General features: G+C 40.3%; 1 protein-coding gene across 1 annotated transcript in view; it reads right to left on the reverse strand.

Annotated features, from left to right (window-relative positions):
- Positions 1-21,663, reverse strand: part of LOC140916269 (nardilysin) — an 89,011-nt gene that overhangs the window by 45,266 nt on the left and 22,082 nt on the right. Inside the window, exons 6-14 of the mRNA XM_073357655.2 lie at positions 18,395-18,490; positions 17,107-17,229; positions 13,550-13,607; positions 11,494-11,567; positions 11,181-11,250; positions 7,880-7,957; positions 7,233-7,353; positions 7,086-7,144; positions 824-878 (exon numbers count right to left, since the gene is read on the reverse strand). Of these exons, the coding sequence (XP_073213756.2) occupies positions 824-878; positions 7,086-7,144; positions 7,233-7,353; positions 7,880-7,957; positions 11,181-11,250; positions 11,494-11,567; positions 13,550-13,607; positions 17,107-17,229; positions 18,395-18,490 (734 nt within the window). The remainder of the gene's footprint in view (positions 1-823; positions 879-7,085; positions 7,145-7,232; positions 7,354-7,879; positions 7,958-11,180; positions 11,251-11,493; positions 11,568-13,549; positions 13,608-17,106; positions 17,230-18,394; positions 18,491-21,663) is intronic.

The following is a 21,663-nucleotide window of genomic DNA, read 5'->3' on the forward strand; positions in this document are numbered from 1 at the left end:
TTCCAAGAACAAGGAGGGTAATGAGATACACTGCCTAAACCTGTTCTTTAGCACCTAGATTAGACACAATGCCTGCAACCAAGACAGAAATAATCCAATCATCTTAACTATTCAACAGTAGAGAAATTACCTGAAGATGTCTAAACTAAAACTAAAAGGTTAAAAGACCCCTGGTCACACAGCAATGGTGCCTATACCTGAAATTATCCATGGAAAAGAAGTTGAGGTGGTTAGGAACCACATGGCTTCTATAACATCAGCACTGAACATTTGGTGCCATGAAGGGGCACTTATGTGATTCCCATGGCCATTGTTTTTCTATGAATTCCCCAAAGTTCAGCAGTGCCGGGAACTACTTCCCACAAGTGAGAATATGCAGAAACACTAAAAGAAAATAACCACAATTGTTTATAGCACAAGAGGGGAATAAGATATGGGTCCTGTAACAAGTATCTTACAATCTAAACTGAATGATAAAGAGAAACTGACCTTAAGGAGTGGGAGAAAACAAACATGTGGAAAAAGAAAACAGCTTGGAAGAGCACCATATACCAAAGAAATCAAATCATGTTTTGGTTTTATTAAAGAACAACTTCACAAGTCATAAAGTTTAACATTTCTCTGTCTAGAATATAAGTTTTCTACTTTACAAATGTTCCTTCTCATCTATGTAGGACTATATTTTCAAAGACTCATGAGGTTAGAACCATCTAACTCTCACTGACTATGGCAAATTACACAGCAAAAACCCCAGTTACAATTCAAAAATCTAGGGCTTAACATCTATACCCCCATAGAAAACATCTGAAGATTAATTTAGTACCTGGTCCTGGAAATAAAATTCATTAGCTTCAATCTTCTGAATCTCTTCCCAAATTCTGTGGGTGGGGGAAAAAAATGTACCTATTACCCTGCCACATTTACCAAGTGACTAATCACACACTATTTCTAACAAGATATGAGGCTGACAATTTAAGCCAGTTTGTCTGCAGTAATAATAATTTGTACATCTATATGACCTAGATACCATGGTGACTGTGCATTAGAAATACACATAAAACTCTTTGTCTAGGAATCACAAACATTTAACAATTGTCAATCAATCCTCATTACTCCTGCAAGTTTTTATCCCCTATTTTCAGATGGAGAAACTAAAACACAAATAATCAGTGAGAGACACAAAGTAAATGGAAGAGCCAGCAACAGAACTGAGAACTCCTGACTCTCAGTTCCATAATCTAACCCCTACACTACACTTAATTGCTTGACCTCACTATTTGGGAAAGGTGTGGCATGCAGCAGTTCCTTCAAACAGAGTTTTCCATTTGTTGGGGTTTTTTTCCCCCACTAAGGGCTTGTCTACATAGGAAAATTTTATCAGTTGTACTAGCATAAACTGGTATAATCTCACATGTGGCCACTCTTATTCTGGAATAATATTGGCTTTTTTCTGTTTAGTTTAAACTCCTTCCGAAGAACAATAATATAAACAGAAAAAAGTCAGTCTTATTCCAAGATAAGAGTGTCTGCACAAGGAGTTACACCAGTATGGCCTGGTCTACACTACGAAGTTAGATTCATGTAAGTCACCTTGCATTGTCTTATTTGCATGTGTCTACACTCAAATTTGTCTCTACCAATGTAAGTGCCCCATTACAGTGAAGCAGTAACACCACCTCCCTGAAGAGCACTGAGCCATGGTCAACATACTATGGTTGACACAGTGCAAGTGTAGAGACTGCATGACCTCGGTTGACCCTAACAGTCCTCCAGCAGCTGTTCCACAATGTCCAATAGTGACCACTCTGGTCACAATTGTGAACTCCACTGCCCAGGGGTCCTGGAAACAAGAAGCCACACCACTCCCTTTAAAATCCCCATATTTTTAAAATGACTTTTCCTGATTGCTCAGCTTGGCAAACACACCTAGCAGTAGCAGTTCTCACTTGCTGTGTGCAATTACCCAACCAACCATGCCAACTACACAACACTCTAGACCAGTGATACTCAGACCTCAATGGTTCAGGATCCAAATTAGCGATCAACATTACCCAAAAGAGCCACAGTAGTGTGAATTCATTATTTCATTTACTATAGTACTATTCATACTTAAACAGCATGACTGGGGAAATATTTAGTCTCTTTCTCTCTATATACATATACATACACACTCACAGAGCAAATAAGTTAATTTTAGTGCAAGTTGATAACTTAATTTGTTAACCAATAAGGATGCTTTCACTATGTTGTTAATAATTAAATCACAGAGTGTTTTAATATCATGCTGCAAAGAGCCCTGCAGGAGACACATTAAAGAGCCATTTGTAGCCCAAGAGCCACAGTCTGAGTATCACTGCTTTAGATAGACTCCTGCCTGAAGTAGACAGCAAGTATTGGATCTTCAGGGCCTGTGGAGAGAAGAGACTGAGCATATGCAGCTACATATCAGTCATCAAAACATGGACGTCTATGAAAAGATAGCACAGGAGGTGCATGTGAAGAGGTATGATTGGGATCAGCAGCAGTGCTGCATGAAAATGAAGGAACTGCAGCAGGCATTCCAAAAGACCAGGGAGAGCAAGAGTTGATCTAGTGCCATGCTGCAATCCTGCTGCTTTTACAAAGAGCTGCATGACATACGTTGTGGAATGCCTGTGGAATCTCCATCAACCACAATAGATACCTCAATGAAGCCCAAGAGAGAGACCCTTGCCTTGAACAGTGAGGAGGAGAAGAGAAATGCCAGGAGCCAGGTTCTTTGAGACTCCACCACAGTCTAGCTAGTCCCATCAGCTGAGCACCACTGAGCCCAATCCAGGAAAAGGTATCTCGGGTAAGTGTGTGCATGCATTCTCCCTTAAAATGTTTAAATGTGAAGATGGCACCCAGCCCTACCCCAAGTTAGCAGGACACAGTAGTCTACTTTTCAGTGTTTTACTCATATGAGAAGTAGAGGTACAACAAAGAGGGACAGAGTTGGAATCTGCTTTTGTTCTCCTGTAGGATTAGGCGATGGGGGGAGGCACGCAAAGCAATTTGTTTATATACATAAGGATGTCCCTTGCATCCTCCTGAAAGATCTTGATGGAATTTTCATCGAGTTACTCTGCAATTCTCTCCCAAAGGTTTCTGTAATCCTCCTCTCCCAAAGGTTCCTAGGGATGGCTGCCTTACACTTCTTCCCGTATGGTAGGACACTTTTCCACAACACTCTGAGATGACTTCGGCAGGTACTATTGCCGTAAACAGGCTAGCATCACACAAGCCCACATGGCTTCATGAACCTAGGAGTAACTGTGTTCTCTGTGCCTTTGTGACCCTCAAGAGTGAGATACCAGTTAAAATCACTGCTGCTTGTGGAAAAGCGTTCCAGTACTCAGTGCCATTGCCCTGTACATGTACCCATGGAAATAAGGCACATTTTATTGCTTTACACTACAAATCAATTCCCTCCTCACTTCCACCCCATCTTGGCAGGCCATACTAACAATGGCTGCAGCTGGAGAGCAGTGCTGTGCAGAGGCACTCCAAATCTGAAGTGTCAATAAGCAGGTCGTATTTAAAACTCTTATACCTATAAGGGAAAGGCGTTCTCAAACTCATCTTTCATTTTACGTTGTGACTGTAAATACATCTTTGTATGATGTTTTGTATGTAGCTCCCATCATTGCGGCCTGAAGGGATGCCCCCACCACACCTGCAGAACACCTGACACTGATGAGGAGAAGAGGACTAGGGAGGACATGTTCACCAAGATCCTGCAAGCTTGTGCTGCATCAGATCATGGAAAGCCTGGAAGATGAATATAGCAGATAGCCCGGAGAACAAAAGAACAGACAGGAGAAAGACTCAGGAGTCCCAGCAGGAAAAAGAGATAGATTCGCCAGCACATAATGGGGCTTCGCAGGCAGCAAATAGACTCTTATTGACCATACAGTTGGAGTATGTTTCACAGAAATGGACTGAAATGGAGACAAATGTTTTCTACCATTCTGATTTTAAAGTTCTGTTCCATTAATTTACTTTATGTTTGCGCACTGTATTGATTTTTAATTGCACATTAATGTTTTGTTGTGTTTTGGGTACGCAATAAATTTTAATTTTTTGGAAATAAATTCATCTTTACTATTTTATAACATATACTGCAGAACAAATGGCACTACTCAAAGAACAGGACAATTCTAATTGTAATAGAACAGGATCACAGAACTCCTAGGTTCAATTAAAAACAATGTGTAATATTATAAATGTACAATAAGCACAGCATAATTAATAGGTCCATTTAAAGTGTGATATTCATAAATTCACAGCAAGCATTACACAATTCCTAACACTCCCAAAATTTCAAGGCTAGGTAGAGCACATTAAGTGGCTGACCATTAAGGCTCTTTCAAGACCTCTCTCAGCCACATATCTTCACATTGAGCTTTTCTAATGGCCCTTCTGTCTGGCTGTTCAAAGTCAGCAGACAGCCATTCTACCTCCACCCTCCACCTCAGTGGCAACTTTTCACCTACCACCTCACAATTATTATGCAGGACACAAAAGGAAACTATAACCATTGGGATATTTTTCTCACTGAGATGTAATCTAGTGAGGAAGCACCACCAGTGTCCCTTTAATCTGCCAAAAGCACACACAGCTGTCATTCTGTACCTGCTTGCCAAAAGCACACACAGCTGTCATTCTGTACCTGCTGAGCCAGTAGCTGAATCTTTCCTTGAAGTTGTCAAGGAGGCCACTGTACAGCTTCATGAGCCAAGATCACTATTGGCATGTCAACATTGCCAATAGTAATCCACCGTCTGGGGAAAAAGACAACCCTGCTTGCACCTTCCTGAATAGTCATGTGTTCTTAAAGGTGCAAGCATCATGCACCTTCTCTGACGAGCTCAGTGAAACATCCCTGGTTATCCAGCAGTGCTTGCATAACCATAGAAAAGTAGCCCTTTCATCACAGCCTGGGAGTACCTTTCCCGGATGTGAAGAAAAGCTCTGTCTGGCTCAAAAGCTCATCTCTCTCACCAACAGAAGTTGGTCCAGTAACAGATATTACCTCACCCACCTTTCTCTCTCCAATATCCTGGAACCAACACAGCTACAACGACACTGCATATATTAAGTACTTAGGTCAGACACATGAAAATGAAGTACGGTAACAATATTTAAGGTTGTGTTTTTTGTAGGGCTGTCAAGCAATGAAAAAAATTAATTGTGATTAACCACACTGTTAACCAACAACAGAATACCATTTATTTAAATATTTTTGGATGTTTTCTACATTTTCAAATATATTTATTTAAATTATAACACAGAATACAGTGTACTGTGCTCACTTTATATTTATTTTTGATTACAAGTATTTGCACTGTAAAAAACAAAAGAAATTGTATTTTTCAATTCACCTAATACAAGTATCATAGTGCAATCTCTTTATCATGAAAGTTGAACTTACAAATGTAGAATTATGGACAAAAAATGACTGCATTCAAAAACAAAACAATGTAAAACTTTAGATCCTACAAGTCCATTCAGTTCTATTTCTTGTTCAGCCAATCGCTAAGACAAGCAAGTTTGTTTACATGTGCAGGAGATAATGCTGCCTGCTTCTTGTTCACACTTTCACCTGAAAGTGAGAAGAGGTGTTCTCATGGCACTGTTGTAGCTGGTGTCACAAGATATTTATATGCCAGATGCACTAAAGATTCATATGTCCTTTCATGCTCTAACCACCATTTCAGAGCTGATGACAGGTTCTGCTCAACAACAGATGCCACCAGCAGAGGGTTGATTTTCTTTTTTGGTGGTTCGGATTCTGTAGTTTCCGCATCAGAGTGTTGTTCTTTTAAAACTTCAGAAAGCATGCTCATCCCTCAGATTTTGGAAGGCACTTCAGATTCTTAAACCTTGGGTTGAGTGCTGTAGCTAGCTTTAGAAATCTCACATTGGTACCTTCTTTGCATTTTGTCAAAACTGCAGCGAAAGTGTTCTTAAAATGAACATGTGCTGAGTCATCATCCGAGACTCCTATAACATGAAATATATGTCAGAATGCGGGTAAAATAGAGATGGAGATATACAATTCTCCCCCAAGGAGTTCAGTCACAAATTTAATTAACATTTTTTTTTTTAACAAGCATCATCAGCAGGGAAGCATGTCCTCTGGAACGGTGGCCGAAACATGAAGTGGCATATGAATGTTTAGCATATCTGTCACGCAAATACCTTGTAATGCTGGCTACAAAAGTCCCATGCGAAAGCCTGTTCTCACTTTCTGGTGACAGTGTAAATAAGAAGTGGGCAGCATTATCTCCCATAAATGTAAACAAACTTGTTTGCCTTAGCGATTGGCTGAACGAGAAGTAGGACTTTGTGAACTTGTAAGCTCTAAAGTTTTTGCATTGTTTTGTTTTTGAGTGCAGTTATGTAACCATAAATAAATAAATAAATCTATATTTGTAAGTTGCACTTTCACGATAAAGAGACTGTACTACAGTACTTGTGAATTGAAAAATACTGTTTCTTTGGTTTATCATTTTTACAGTGCAAATATTTGTAATAAAAATATAAAATGAGCACTGTACACTTTGTATTCTGTGTTGTAATTGAAATCAATATATTTGAAAAAGTAGAAAAACATCCAAAAATATTTAATAAATTTCAATTGTCATTCTATTGTTTAACAGTGAGATTAAAAGTGCGATTAATCATGATTAATTTTTTTTAGTTAATTGTGTGAGTTAACTGCAATTAATCAACAGCCCTAGTTTTTTGTTAACCCTGTAGTTACTTTCTTTGCAACATATGATTCATAGATGTGAGTGTGGTTGGCAAACCCCAGTTGGTGACAGTTACCATTTTCCTTCTGTTTGTCACACTGCGTTTTTATGGTGACCTACAACTAATTCTTCCTTTTTTTTTTTTTTTTAAAAAACAATGTCATTTTCCACCATTTTCTCATTGCATCTGTTCTAATATCTGCTTATCCAAAAAGAAAAAGCACACTATAATGCAGAAAAGGATGGAAAAGAGGGAAAACGCCAGTGATTTCTGGCGTCATGATCACTTGATTCAAACCAAGTTACCTTTTATCTGGCCCTCTTTTCTGCAACATTTTCAGATACTGGAACACACCATGCGCAACCTGAAGACCGAAGGACAAACTGATGAACTTTCTTTAACTTTTGGACATAGCACAATGGTAAGAAATCCAATCTACAATGGAATTTTACCTCATAGAAGTGCTTGTAACCTTCATCAGTCAATGTCACAGAAATGCTGAATATAGAGTAGGTGGAGTTCTGTTCAAATCCTGTCTCACCATTTCCCCCATATAACGCAAGAGCCCAAAATCTATTGAAGAGTTATACCCACTATTAATTACTCCAGTTAAAAACCTTCTTGAAGTCTAATTATAATCACAGCATCATTGTTCAAGCTTATTTCGGACCTGCCTAATGGAGGCCACTTTAAGGAATTTAAAAATTAATCTAAAGCAAAAAGGAAGAATATAGCTTTCTACAAGAACACAAAGCACTGAAATTCAAAAATGCAGGGCATACACCTTTTTTGGATTTATTCAGTGTGAACCAAAATATTTTTGAAAATGCAAGTTTTCAGCTAAAGTGCTTTCAGTGTTGCTCTGGAGATTCTCTTGTAGTTGAATTTCTTGTATTAGAACTAAAGACATCACCGGGTACATTTTCAGAGTATTTTGCATTGCTTAAGTCACATGACTACTACAGGTTTTAAAGAGAATCACTGAGTTTGTCTCAAGCTTTGTAGATCACATTTTTAAATTTTTGAGGAAATATTTCCGCCTTCACTCTTTATTTCAATGCACACAATATTAAAGTCTCACATTTAAAGAAATACATACTTTTTCCAAAGAAAGGAAAGAACACTGCCTTTGCCTTCATGTCCTACCAGCCAGGAGATATAGTGAAGTGGCTTCACCCTAAAAAGAGTTAAAGAAATGTAAAACTCCAAAATGTAAAACTCTAATATAGATTAATAATTAGCAAATCAAAATACAGATATTTAGATAACATCTTTCATCCAAAGATTCCAAATCACTAGACAAACAATTATAAATTCACTGCCCATTCACCCACTACTGAAGTGTCACCTTTAAACAGCAATGCTATGAAAAAGAGATTGTATCCTTTGAAAATACAAAGGAATTTAGATAGGTAGAATACCGTTACTGATCTGAAAGTTAGCCAGGCTGCTGAAGTTAACAACTATACTTTGGCTGAAAATGCCACAACATTTGAACAAACACAGATAGTCATGACCTTTGTTTTACAGTAGAAGCTCAGAGTTACAAACTGACCAGTCAACCTCATTTGAAACTGGAAGTACACAATCAGGCAGCAGCAGAGACACACAAAAAATAGCAAATACAGTACAGTTCTGTGTTAAAGGTACACTACTAAAAAATAAAGGGAAGGCATTTTTCTTCTGCATAGTGAAGTTCCAAAGCTGCATTAAGCCAACGTTCAGCTGTAAACTTTTGAAAGAACAACCAGAGTTACGAACATTTCAGAGTTACAAGTTCCATTCCCAAGATGTCTGTAACTCTGAGGTTTTATTGTAAGTCTCACTACAAAGACATCACCTCCAGCAACTTTGTGCCTCCTACCACTGATTCAAAAGGAAATGCCCAGTAATAATGGAGTTAAGAACAGAATCTGAGAGAATTGTGTTACTCAGTGTATCACCAACACAACTTCATGGGCTACTAGGCTTTCTTTGGAGGTCTTCTGTCCAGGGACAGACCAGGCCCAATTTGTTTATAAAAGTTGATTGGATCAAAGACTAAAGTAATATAGCTGCAAACATATTATAAACAGATATTACATTCAACACATCTACAGTTTGACTCTGAAGAAACCAGACTTTATTGCATACCTTTCCACTTGTTACCACAGCAATATCAAAAGTACAACATGGATTTATAAGTGCTGTATATCAGAAAATTAACTTTTGAACAATGAATTGCAAAGAGTAGGAGTATGAAAAGCAAGCCTTAAAAAGCATGTAGTATCAAAGAGAACCTATTCAAAGAAGTCTTGTCACAGCAAACCACAAGTTCTAGCTAACAGCCTGTAAAATGAAGAGCATCAATAGAAAGAAGATAGTATGTCTGTTACTCCTAAAACTGTTAACAATTTACCATGTGTGACCCAAGGTGCCTGAGGTAGCCCACACTGAAAATACCAGGTATGGGCAGGCTGCAAAAAGGAGAACAGTCTCTCCAAAAATGGTGGTAAACACTGTAGGTTAGATTCCCCAACCAGCCACAAACCATGCTCCTGATCCCCCACACTGGATATCAAGAAGCTTGGGGGAGGGAGGGGAAGAAATCACCGAGCCCCTTTATTGCATCCCAGTCTCTGGCTCCCAATCAGCAAATAGGTCCAGTAAAGTGAGAAGTTCTTTAAAACTCTATTCACCATACAAAATGTTCTTCTGATCCCCAAAAAGCTAGCCACATTACCAGATCAATATTAGTTTGAATCTTACCCAAAATACTATGCTGGAAGCCAATCCTTTAGTATCTAAAACTAAAGATTTACTGTAAAAGCAAAGCAAAGCAAAGAAGTTGTTAAATGGTCAAAGCAAACAGATATGGACTCTGAACTCATATGTTATGCATCAGATTCTTAGCAGCATTGGTGGGTTTGCTGGCATGTTAAATTGCTCTGGAACACACCCAAAGCTTGGATGGGTCATTCAGTCCTTTGTTCAAAGCTTCAGTTTGTAGAGAAGTTACTCCAGAGGTGAGAAGCAGAACTGAAGACAAAATGGAGAAAGTGTAGCTGCCTTTTTATATTCTTTGCCATGTGACTTGTACATCCTTTGTCCCAAACACAAGCTCACAGCACATGGGCATGGAAAAGCTCTTGGAGTCCCCTGTCCACAAGCACATCCCTATATGTCCTGCTGACTCATAAGTAAGGCTAAGTTTTAGCCATGGGTATTTTCAGTAAAAGTCATGGATAGGTCACAGGCAGTAAACAAAAATGCATGGGCCCCGTGACCTGTCCATGACTTTTACTAAAAATACCCATGACTAAAACTGGGGGTGGGAGGAACTCGGGGGGCACTGCAGGTGCTGCGGAGGGGGCTGCAGGTGTTCGGGGGCAAGTCACAGCCCAGGGGGTGCCGTGGGTGCTGGGGAGGGGGACGCAGGTGCTCTGGGTGCGGGAGGGGAATTGCGGCCCGGGGAGCCAACACAGGTGCTGGGGGTTGGTGGGGCTGAGGCAGATTCCCTAACCAGCTCCTGGGAAGCAGCGGCCCCAGCTCCTAGTTCCATGTGCTACTTTCGCTCTGCCCCAAGCCCCGGTTCTGCAGCTCCCATTGATTGGGAACCGTGGTCAATGGGATCTGTCAGGGTGGTACCTGCGGGCAGAGGCAGCAAGTGGAGCTAGGAGCAGAGGGAGAGGAGCCCCCCGCAGGTAAGCACCAGCTCCAACCCCGAGGCCGCCCCCCCAACACCTGCTGCTGGTGGGCGGGTGGGCCCAGAGACTGCCCCAGCAGCAGCCAGTGAGTCTTTCCCGGGGGCTGCCCGAGCTGCTCAGGCGGCTCCTGGGCCAGCCGCACGGCGCTGCTGCAGAAGTCACGGACGTCACAGAAAGTCACGGAATCTGTAACTTCCACGACCTCCATGAGTCTAGCCCCTGGCTTCTCTCAGTGGGTTCATTCTACAGCTGATTGCTCTTGATGGGCCATCAAACAGGCTACATAGTGCTGATGCCAGTCTGTCTGGGGATGTCACCCAGAAACAGAGCGCAGGTTTCAGATGCAGATATATTGCGCATATATATATAAAAACTTAGGATACAAAGATGATACATACATATAAACAAGATCATCATACTTAGCAAATCATAATTTTTCTACTGATACTTTACATGTCAAATCTTGTATGATTCATTGCAATTTTTTAATATTCGTATGCATGTTATAATAAATGGTCACTCATATTCCATACAGCTCCATATTCCATTCACACTATGCTATTCCAAAAATCAAAGATCACAAAATGTTTTCATTTCATGGAATGATTCTTTCTTGCTGAATTTAACAGGAGAGAAAGTCTTGGTTATTTGATTCTTTATAAATACTCATCTATACCCAGAGTGTGACATCAAAAAGATGTAGTGCCATCTTACCTGTAATGTCTCTCCTGTGGTGGTAGTCCCCAGGCAATGCTCAGTGAATGAACATTTCTGATTGGAACAACTGAACAGGAAGAAATTTATAAATTGTAATGCAAATGCATGATTATTCCTGTCTCTTTAATACTACAACAGGCAAGAGATTTTACTTGCTGTAGAAAGGGTGGGGAAGATTCAAAAAACTACATATATTAATTCAATGATGGTAAATCAACCATTCTAAAACCCAAAGAAATAAGAATCTACGCAGTGGTATATTTAATACATATTCAGAACACTTAACACAGAAGACACCAAGGTCACTTGCCTCTGTAAAGCTTGTAAAATTCAGGTGTGTCAAAAGGCTGTGTCAGATGGCCAAAGTTCGGTTTGGATAAACCACTTCAAAAACAAAAAGAAAATTACAGCATGATGTTTATTGTTCATGATACAGGACAACAAAGGGGAGAGTATAAGATGCTCTGTGCCCATAGTTCTGAAATGATAAAAACCTGATCTTTTAATGGAACCAGAATATTTCCTCTTTTGATGTGCCCTAATTCAGTGTCACATCACAAGATCCACTCCATCCTGATTAATAGAAAACTTAACAGCCACTATTTCCCTGACCACCTCCACAAACACACACTCTAGTTATGGGCATAGCATCTATTCCTCCAGTTCCCTCTACTTGTGGCACTGAACCTCCAAAAATCTGTGCCATGTCATTTTCAGGAGCGTGAGTAAGGTCACACAAAGATTTGCACCTTGCCTCTGGGAGAGGCCCCAATCAAACGCCTTTGTAGATTTGCTTGCACAGAAATGCATTAGCAGAATAAAATGCCTTCCAGATTTATGCCTGTGAAGAGAACAAAATAGTTGTGCATCTGTAGCATGTTTCCTGCACAACACCAATAAACTGTAAAAGACAATAAAGTGTAATACTTTATAATAGGAGGAAAAGCAAGCACAAGGTGATTTATTTTAAAATAAAGGGAAGTGGAATTATGGACAATCTGATGCCACTGTGCTGCCACAAGACCATCCAATACACGAGTGATGAATGGTTTCTTAATACGTGTGCTGAAATAAACTAGGAGAAATATTTGGTCTGTACCACAATACTTAGCCCTTTTACGGTTAGTACAGAACATTACATTTGCCAGTCAGTCAGCCTCAAGCATTACCCACGTTCTGGGGAAAAGGAGTTAATGCAGCTTCACTGACTTCCCAAGGAGAAAGGGGAACCAATGGTAACATATAAAAGTGGCTGCAAGATTACTCTATGGGGAAAGTGGAGACTCAGAATTATGGTAAGTAGATAAGAATCACTAAAACACATACACAGACCCTCCATACACACACGCCTGAGAGCCTTGTGGGCTGTGACAGCATCCTTGGATTTTTCACCCTCTTATGTTTCTAATGGAAAAGCTAACAGGACACACTTTTGTTTCCTTATCCATTTTTAAATAACCATGGTCTTGTAAGCAGGGATGTGCAGTTTCAAGAAGTGTTTGTTAGCCAATCACTTGACTATGATTAAGGCTAAGATTTTGTCATGGTTATTTTTAGTAAAAGTCACAGACATGTCACGGGCAATAAACAAAAATTCACGGAAGCCGTGACCTGTCTGTGACTTCTGCTGCTGCGGCTCCATGGTTTCCCCCACCACCATGGTGGCTGGGAGCTCTGGGGTTCTTCCATCCCCAAGCACGAGGCTGTCGCCTATCACTAGAACCCTGCAGGGGGAACCTGAGGAAGCTGTCACCTGTCGCTGGAACCTGCTGGGGCCCCTCTGACTGCCAGCTCCAGTCCCTGGTCCTAGGGGCTGAAGCAGAAAATGTCAGGGAGATCTCTGGAAGTCACAGATTCCGTGACTTCCATGACATAAATGTAGCGTTAACTATGATATTACATCACAGCAAACACACCAAAATACTAGCTATGAGATGAGGGAATAATGAGAGTCATTTCTGGGCACAAACTGAAACATTTTGTGTCATATATAATTATATTTTGAATTAAGGGGACACATCTTAGGATCCCAACAATTATCAGATACAACAAAATTTGCATCAAGTGTCCAAATCTTAGACAGCACACTTCAATGGATAGTATTGCATTGAATTACTTTGAAAACCCACATTTAAAATCTGTTACAGCCATATAAAACACTACAAACTACTCTCTCAATTTGTATTTTGTACTAATTATCTTTTACACAAAGCGAAGTCATAACATTTAGTACACCTCAAATGCAGACTATAATTCTCCACCCAACAAAGGAGGCACAAGCATAGGTGTAGCAGACATCAATCAGCCTCTAACATCAAGGCCAGCACCACACATCAGATTCTTTTTGCATCAGTAAAGTATCTTACTTATTTGGAATCTGTGAAAAGAGTTCCTTCACCCACTTCTCCAAAGTATCCAAAGTTTCTAGTAAGGAAAGAAAAAAAGAAAAAAGCTAGAAATGTAACTCACTGACAAGCATGGAGCCAAGTTTTCAGGAAAAGGCAGGCTGAAAAATCTTCCACCATTAATCCAAATTAGCTTGAGGGACCCAGACTAAACAGACTCAGAGCCCGCAAATCAGTATTCAGTAATGCTAGATAGACCCAGAGGGTAAACTTCAAAGACTGTTAGGCTGATTTCCCCAATTTTACCAAATCCCATAGATACCTGTTTTTGGATTATGCTTTGATGATGGTCATATGTGTCCATTAGAACTACAACTGAGAGATTAGGTGGCACCCATGGCTTTATGATTTGCTAGATCCTTATAGTATAGCAGATCCACTCAACCTTCTCAAGCACAGTATAAATAATGAAGTGGTCTCCAAAAGGGGTACATCTGGCACAGTTGTGCACCTGAGCAGCATATGGTGACCCTAGGCATTACTGAATTTACACCCTACTGCAATATTATTTGTACAAAATATAACTTGTGAGGTATCATACAAAAACTAGTAACACGCTGGCTATAAATATCATCGTAAAATGAACATGTTAACCTTATATTTCAAGTTATTCCTTCTTTATGATGCTATTAAAATATGCTTAAGATAAGACAGTCTAGCTTAGGTAAAGGTGATAAACTGGTCTGTCCTAGACAAAGGAATGTGAGTTTACCTCAATTTACATATTAGCAGTAAACAAAGATATTGAGCTAAACCAGCCAGGGTTATCCTGAGTCTGGACTTGAGAGACAGAGAATTAACATAGCTCTTGCACCCCAAAGAGAGACAGGAGTTTGAATCCCCAGGAGGCCTTCCTCACTTGTAAGACAAAGACATCCCTTTGGGAATATAAGGAACAGAGAAAGACTCCGTCTTTATCCTTCATCTTAAGGAGACAAAGAAACCAAGCAATTTGAGCTCTGTGATGAGTCCTAGACAGACTGGCCAGTAAAAAGCTGGAAAGGAGACTGGGGGTGAGAGAAACCAACTTGAACAAAGAGATAAACCCACATTGCTTTGTCTAGAGCAGACCTGTTTATCATCTTTGCCTAGGTTAGGCTGTCTTGTCTTAAACATGTTCTAGTGACATCACACAGAGGGAATTCATAGCTTCACATATAAGGTTAACACATGCACTTTACACTGATATTCATAGCCAGCATGTTATTAGCTTTTACATGATATCCCACAAGACATACTTTGTGCAAATATCATTGCAGCAGTGTGTAGGGTCTGAATACAGTGGTGCCTATGGTCACACATGTTATAGAGTGTCAAATGGGGAGCATTTTTTCCTTATAAAGGAAGGAATACAATACTTAAATGTTAACAACTGACAAAAATTTTGAATAAGAGAAAGTGTCGGTACCAAGAGTTCTGCATCGCAGCTAATACATTAGTGGTTCCTGTAGCATAGCTATAGTGATTATGTAAATCAAAAAGAAAATAATATTTTCTTCAACAGATATGGGACTATGAAAATAAGCAGTGTGGTTACTGACTTCTATGCATTTCTTCCCAATGACTGGCCATAGTTGCAGAACTTCTGTTCACACAGTCCTGCTTTTTGCAATTATTACCCAAATATATTTGCAAATATTCAGGCAATGCACCGAAATATAGTATCCGTTACAATTATGGTAGCATCAAGATCCCCTAACCAAAACTGGGGCACCATTATGTACTCCTGACAGAATTCTGTGGCCCCTGCGCAGAAAAACGTAAAATAAATCTGCCGGGGAACACACGCCTCCTCCCCAACAGCCCAGGCAGTGAGTCTGTTCCAGTGTGCCTGGAGCAGCTTCAGAGAGGGAGAAGGGAGCTGGGCATGTGTACCTGCATGGTTGATCACTGTCAGGGGAGAGGGAAGGAGAGTCAGGACTGGGCCAACAAACTAGAGAAAGAGACTGTCCCTCTCTCTTGCAACTACAACTTGCTGGCATGGAAGGGTAAGGATTTTTATTATGCCCAAGAAAGGCTAGAGGCAGAAATGTAGCAGCTTGCCTGAGTTAATTGATCTCATTCTCTGAGGCACAAATGTAGCAGCCTCAGTGTAGTAAGGTTGTTAACATTGCTGTTGATGGTTAATTGATCTCCTTCTCTGAGGCAGAAATGTAGCAGCCTGCCTACATAGTAACATTGTTAAAGTTCCTATTGTTAGTTAACTGTTCCCATTCTCAGTCAATTCCCCCAGGAGCATAAAACCTGTGAAAGTTTTAAGGCCCTTACATTGCCAAAGCGATGTAAAGGAGCCTTATTATAAATGACAGTAAGGGAATCCTAAGCTAGGAAGATCTATGTGCTTTCTCAATTTTTTCCTGTGCCAAAGTGGCACAATGGGGTTAGATTACAGCTCAGGATTTATTTTACTTATCCATTTCAAAAAGATTTTGAGAGCAAATAAAACATTTACCAAGCAGTCAATAAAATGTCAGGACAATCAGAACCAAGTACTTCCCAAAGTACCCAGCCAGGTCCAGGACAATGATTAGCAAAACTGTATGACTTTCATGTGTGAAAGTCTGAGCAATTTAAAATAACATTCTACTTTTTTTTTTTGCTGTTTAGTATTCTGTAATGTAATTTAAATGAAAATCCAGGATTATAACTGCAATGCAGAGTATTAGTTACCAAGTGCTTGTAACTTAACTTTCATGTGTTTAGGAAATGCTGAATAGTTGTTGTGACTTTTTTCTGTATTGTAGTTTAAATAAATTACCAAAACCATTGAAACCGGTGTGATTATATTGCATTATTTTGACAAAGTATGCAGAATTTTGAATTTTTTGGTGCAATGAGTAATTATGCTAAGTACTCTCTACATATAGAGTACAAAACAATCCATGCCCTGAAGAGCTTACAATGTAAATAGACATGACAGAGTGCATTATCATCCCCCATTTTACAGATGAGAAACTGAGAAATACAGAGATTAAGCAACTTGCCCAAGGCCTCCTAGGGAGTCACATTTATTGTGTCTTTCAGCCCAAAGGAACCAAAAGCATGAATCCATTTCTGTACAGCACATTCCAGAGCTGTCCGCAGGCAAGAGTTTTGGCCATGGACAAGTCTATACTCCAATTAAAAAAAATAATCATGGGACCACTAATATCCACACAGAGAAGACAACTTCTCTGTATTAAGGTCTCACCAAAAGACCCACAAATAGTAAACTATTTTGAAATCAGTGAATGGACCACAAAAAGAGCTGAGACAGTCCTGTTGGGATTCAAATGTGTGGTTCCCAGGAGATCAGGTATTTCAGTCTTGATGCTTAGATCTCAGTCACCATTACCAGGGCATTTAAATAGAAAAAAAGCTAAGCACTGGCATTTTCTATGGGTTTATAAACGAATACAGGTGACTACAGTAGAATCATTGTTACCTAATGAGCAGCAAAGTGTAAGTTCTGAGCTGAAACAGTCCTCTACTTTAAAGCAGTATGTAAGAATTTGTATTTAAGCAACAAATGATGTTACCTTTAGACTGGACAACTAAGTTCATATAGTGAGCAGAGTAATAGTGCTGCCAAAAATCCCTCAGTCTGGTGTAGATATCTGTATTACTCTTTTTAGGTTCATGCTTTAGTGTCTCTGCATTACCTGTAAATGTTAAAAAAGTAGCTATTTGGCCTCACATTACTAGTGCTTTTCTAATCACAAGATCTAATCTCAGAATCTAATCTTGAAATCCTTATGCACAAGAATTTCACAGTTTTGGATGCGCAAGGAATGCATGATGGAGCACAGAATGTTCAGGCCATGAATACATGAACAAATACTGAGATAAAATACATACAAAGGAAAAAAAGTTTTAACTAATATTAATATTGTGGTTAAATACAATGACTGCCAGGAAATTCAGAGTTCCAGGGACAGCAATTTTAAAAATTACTCTTCTCTGAAGTTTTTAACCTCCTATTGTTATAAGAAACTCTTAAGAGTACTGTAACAAAGATTAGAGACAATATATTTTTCTGTATTTTGCAGTTTATTCATTTTGTGCACTACACAGACCCTTGTGCATAGCCAATTTCACTGTTTACCCTGTTTGTATGAGTCTTTCATAACATGGGAGAGAAAAACATGATTAAAGGAAAATTTTACTATAAACCACAAAAAATGTCAGGAGAGATTCAGAAGTAGGTGTAGCACCTAAAACTTGTTTTTTTTTTAAAGACTAGACTGCAAGTTGACAGGATCTAAGGCTGGTTCTACCTTCTAATTAATGCACAGTAGCACATATGGGGTTTGGTTTTACAGGGACTATATTGTGCGAAAGGAGGAAAGTGAATTCTCTCTTCAACCCACCCCTACTCACAAGGCTGTACAATGGCTGTGAAGCTGTCACTCAGCTGCTGTTACAGCTCTGAGGCTGAACCAACTGCTTTGAAAAACCTTCCTTGTGAGCCCACAGTGACCTTGTCTTTTACATCCAAGATGCAAATACTATTTTTCAAGATTTATAATGGATAAGACATAAGGATAAGGGAGGCTACGTGAACCACAGCTGCCCTAGATGACACTAACCATAAGTTACCATGAATGGGTATGAGGCAAATAGCAAGGCTGGAGTCGAAAATAACTTCAATTCATGTAGCACTTTTTATCCTGAAGTTTACAGTATTCAAAATGCAGAATTGCTTTCCCGTATTTCAGCTAGCACCAGAGTTTGGTGAAATACTAAAGAATCTCATATTGTTAAGACATCAGTTTTTCTGTATTACACATATTTGTTGAAGTCTTAGAATGTTAGGTCAAGACTCACCCCAGAAAAACTTTTTCATGGGATGCCCAGGTCTGGCAAGGCTTCCAAGTAGCAGCTCCCTCCTGTTTGCATCAGATGGCCTTGCTAGTTGATACTCTGTTAATTTTATAGATTTAGCACTGTATTAAACCACTGGGCAATGTTCTAATGTAACTAACATCAATTTTCAACAGGGCCATACATAGTACATGGAACAGCACTGGAAATGTTTTTTGTCAGGTACACAAAGTAGTAGTGAATTAGTTAAACTACATCACTTGCTGCCAATGCTCAAAAAGGGAAGACAAAACCAAAAGGGAAAGAAAAAAAGACCACTCAGCCCATTGCTGAGAAACAGAATATGGGGAGGAAAGAGAGAAAAAGGTGGTTATTTACCTGTACTATAACGGTTGTTCTTCGAGATGTGGGTGCAAATGCGTATTCCACACAGGCATGTGCATGCCCAGTGCACCGAAGCAGAGAATTTTCTTCCCCAGTACCCAGAGGGGCTGTGGTCATGCCCTGTGGCTCTAATTCTCTCCTGGCTATTTAAGAGCAGCATTGCCCTTCACATCGAACGTCACATCGAACATCAAGAATAGAGACTCCGATGCAGAGATGACAAAGGATGGATCATGGAATACACATCTGCACCTACATCTCAAAGAACAATAGTTGCAATAAAGGCAAGTAACTATCTTTTCTTCTTTAAGTGCCAGCAGACACGTATTCCATTCAGGTGACTCACAAGCAGAACTTGTAGGAGGAGGGGCTCAGAGTCTACTAAAGAATGACTGCAAGACAGGCTTCCCAAAGTTTGCATCTGACCTTGACACCATGGTAATCACATAGTGTCTGGTAAAAAACACGTACAGAACACCAGGCAACAGCCCTTCAAATGTCAAATACTGACATATCATAGAATATCAGGGTGGAAGGGACCTCAGGAGTTCATCTAGTGTAACCCCCTGCTCAAAGCAAGACCAATCCCCAACTAAATCATCCCAGCCAGGGCTTTGTCAAGCCTGACCTTAAAAACTTCTAAGGAAGGAGATTCCACCACCTCCCTAGGTAATGCATTCCAGTGCTTCACCACCCTCCTAGTGAAAAAGTTTTTCCTAATATCCAACCTAAACCTCTCCCACTGCAACTTGAGACCATTACTTCTCGTTCTGTCATCTGCTACCACTGAGAACAGTCTAGATCCATCCTCTTTGGAGCCCCCTTTCAGGTAGTTGAAAGCAGCTATCAAATCCCCCCTCATTCTTCTCTTCCACAGACTAAACAATCCCACTTCCCTCAGCCTCTCCTCATAAGTCATGTGTTCCAGACTCTTAATCATTTTTGTTGCCCTCCGCTGGACATTTTCCAATTTTTTTACATCCTTCTTATAGCGTGGGACCCAAAACTGGACACAGTACTCCAAATGAGGCCTCACCAATGTCCAATAGAGGGGAATGATCACGTCCCTCGATCTGCTCGCCATGCCCCTACTTATACATCCCAAAATGCCATTGGCCTTCTTGGCAACAAGGGCACACTGCTGACTCATATCCAGCTTCTTGTCCACTGTAACCCCTAGGTCCTTTTCTGCAAAACTGCTGCCAAGCCATTCGGTCCCTAGTCTGTAGCGGTGCATGGGATTCTTCCGTCCTAAGTGCAGGACCCTGCACTTGTCCTTGTTGAACCTCATCAGATTTCTTTTGGCCCAATCCTCCAATTTGTCTAGGACCCTCTGTATCCTCTCCCTACCCTCCAGCGTATCTACCTCTCCTCCCCATTTAGTGTCATCTGCAAACTTGCTGAGGGTGCAATCCACACCATCCTCCAGATCATTAATGAAGATATTGAACAAAACTGGCCCGAGGACCAACCCTTGGGGCACTCCACTTGATACCGGCTGCCAACTAGACATGGAGCCATTGATCACTACCCGTTGAGCCCGACAATCTAGCCAGCTTTCTATCCACCTTATAGTCCATTCATCCAGCCCATACTTCTTTAACTTGCTGGCAAGAATACTGTGGAAGACTGTGTCAAAAGCTTTGCTAAAGTCAAGGAACAACACATCTACTGCTTTCCCCTCATCCACAGAGCCAGTTATCTCGTCATAGAAGTCAATTAGATTAGTCAGGCATGACTAATCACTGAGGAACACTATCAACATCGCTTGGGCTCTCATCAAATGAGTTTGCCACCTCTGTGAAGGCATGATCTGAGCTACTGCATATGCTGATGTAATGTAAAAAGTTATCCACCTGGAAATCATTTCTACAGAGACTGCCTGACACCTCATACGATCCTCATAAGAGACAAACATATGAGGTGATTGAAAAGTCAGTCTCTCCAGATAGAATGCCAAGCCTTGTCTCATTTCTCATGTGTAAAATTGTTGTTCATCCACATTGGAGTGCAGTTTAGGAAAGGAAATCCGTAAATAAATCATTTGGTTAAGGTGAAACCGCAAAAACACTTTTGACAAAAAAATTGGATGTGACGATAGGGTCACTTTATCCTTGAAAAACTGTGTACACAGGGGCTCTGCCATTAAGGCATGAAGCTTGCATACTCTCCTTGCAGACGTTACAACTACAAGAAATGCTGTCTTCTGGCACAGGAGGGACAGAGAACAGGTTGCCGGTGGCTCAAACAGAGGACTCATAAGGACAGCCATGACAGTATGAAGGTCTCACAAGGGAACAGGCTCTTCCACATGCAGGTGAAGATGAATGATTTTCCTTAAAAACCTCACCACCATGGAGTTTGAGAAAACTGACTTCCCTTGGGTGGGCAGATGAAAAGCAAAAATAGCTGCCAAGTGAACCCTCAGTGAGCTGACCAACATACCAGAGGACTGAAGGCGCAATAGGTACTCCAAAATATCCTGAATACAGCATCGCCTGAATTTCCAGAGCAAGCGACCGAACTGAAAAACACCTCCACTTGACCATATAAGTCACCCTAGAAGAGGGCTTGCAGCTGTTAAGCAACACTTATCAAAGAGCTTCCAAACACTGTTCCTCCTTCTCATCTGACCATGTAGCATCTATACAGGCATTGCAAATGGCTCTGAGCTCCAGAACATTGGGAGGAAATTTCCTGTTCCACCTACAAGCCCTGAATTTTCAACACCCATAGATGCACTCCCCAGCCTACAGAAGAGACAACAGTGACCTAGTAACCTTAGCAAAACTAAACAGAACACAGTTTTGGCTAACAATTATTTAATTCAACTCCCTGAGCTTTTCTGAGGTCTTTATTAAATATATGACTCTCCTACCCAAGTCTTC

The sequence above is a fragment of the Lepidochelys kempii genome, chromosome 8, assembly GCF_965140285.1.
Source record: "Lepidochelys kempii isolate rLepKem1 chromosome 8, rLepKem1.hap1, whole genome shotgun sequence".
Lineage (NCBI taxonomy): Eukaryota > Metazoa > Chordata > Testudines > Cheloniidae > Lepidochelys > Lepidochelys kempii.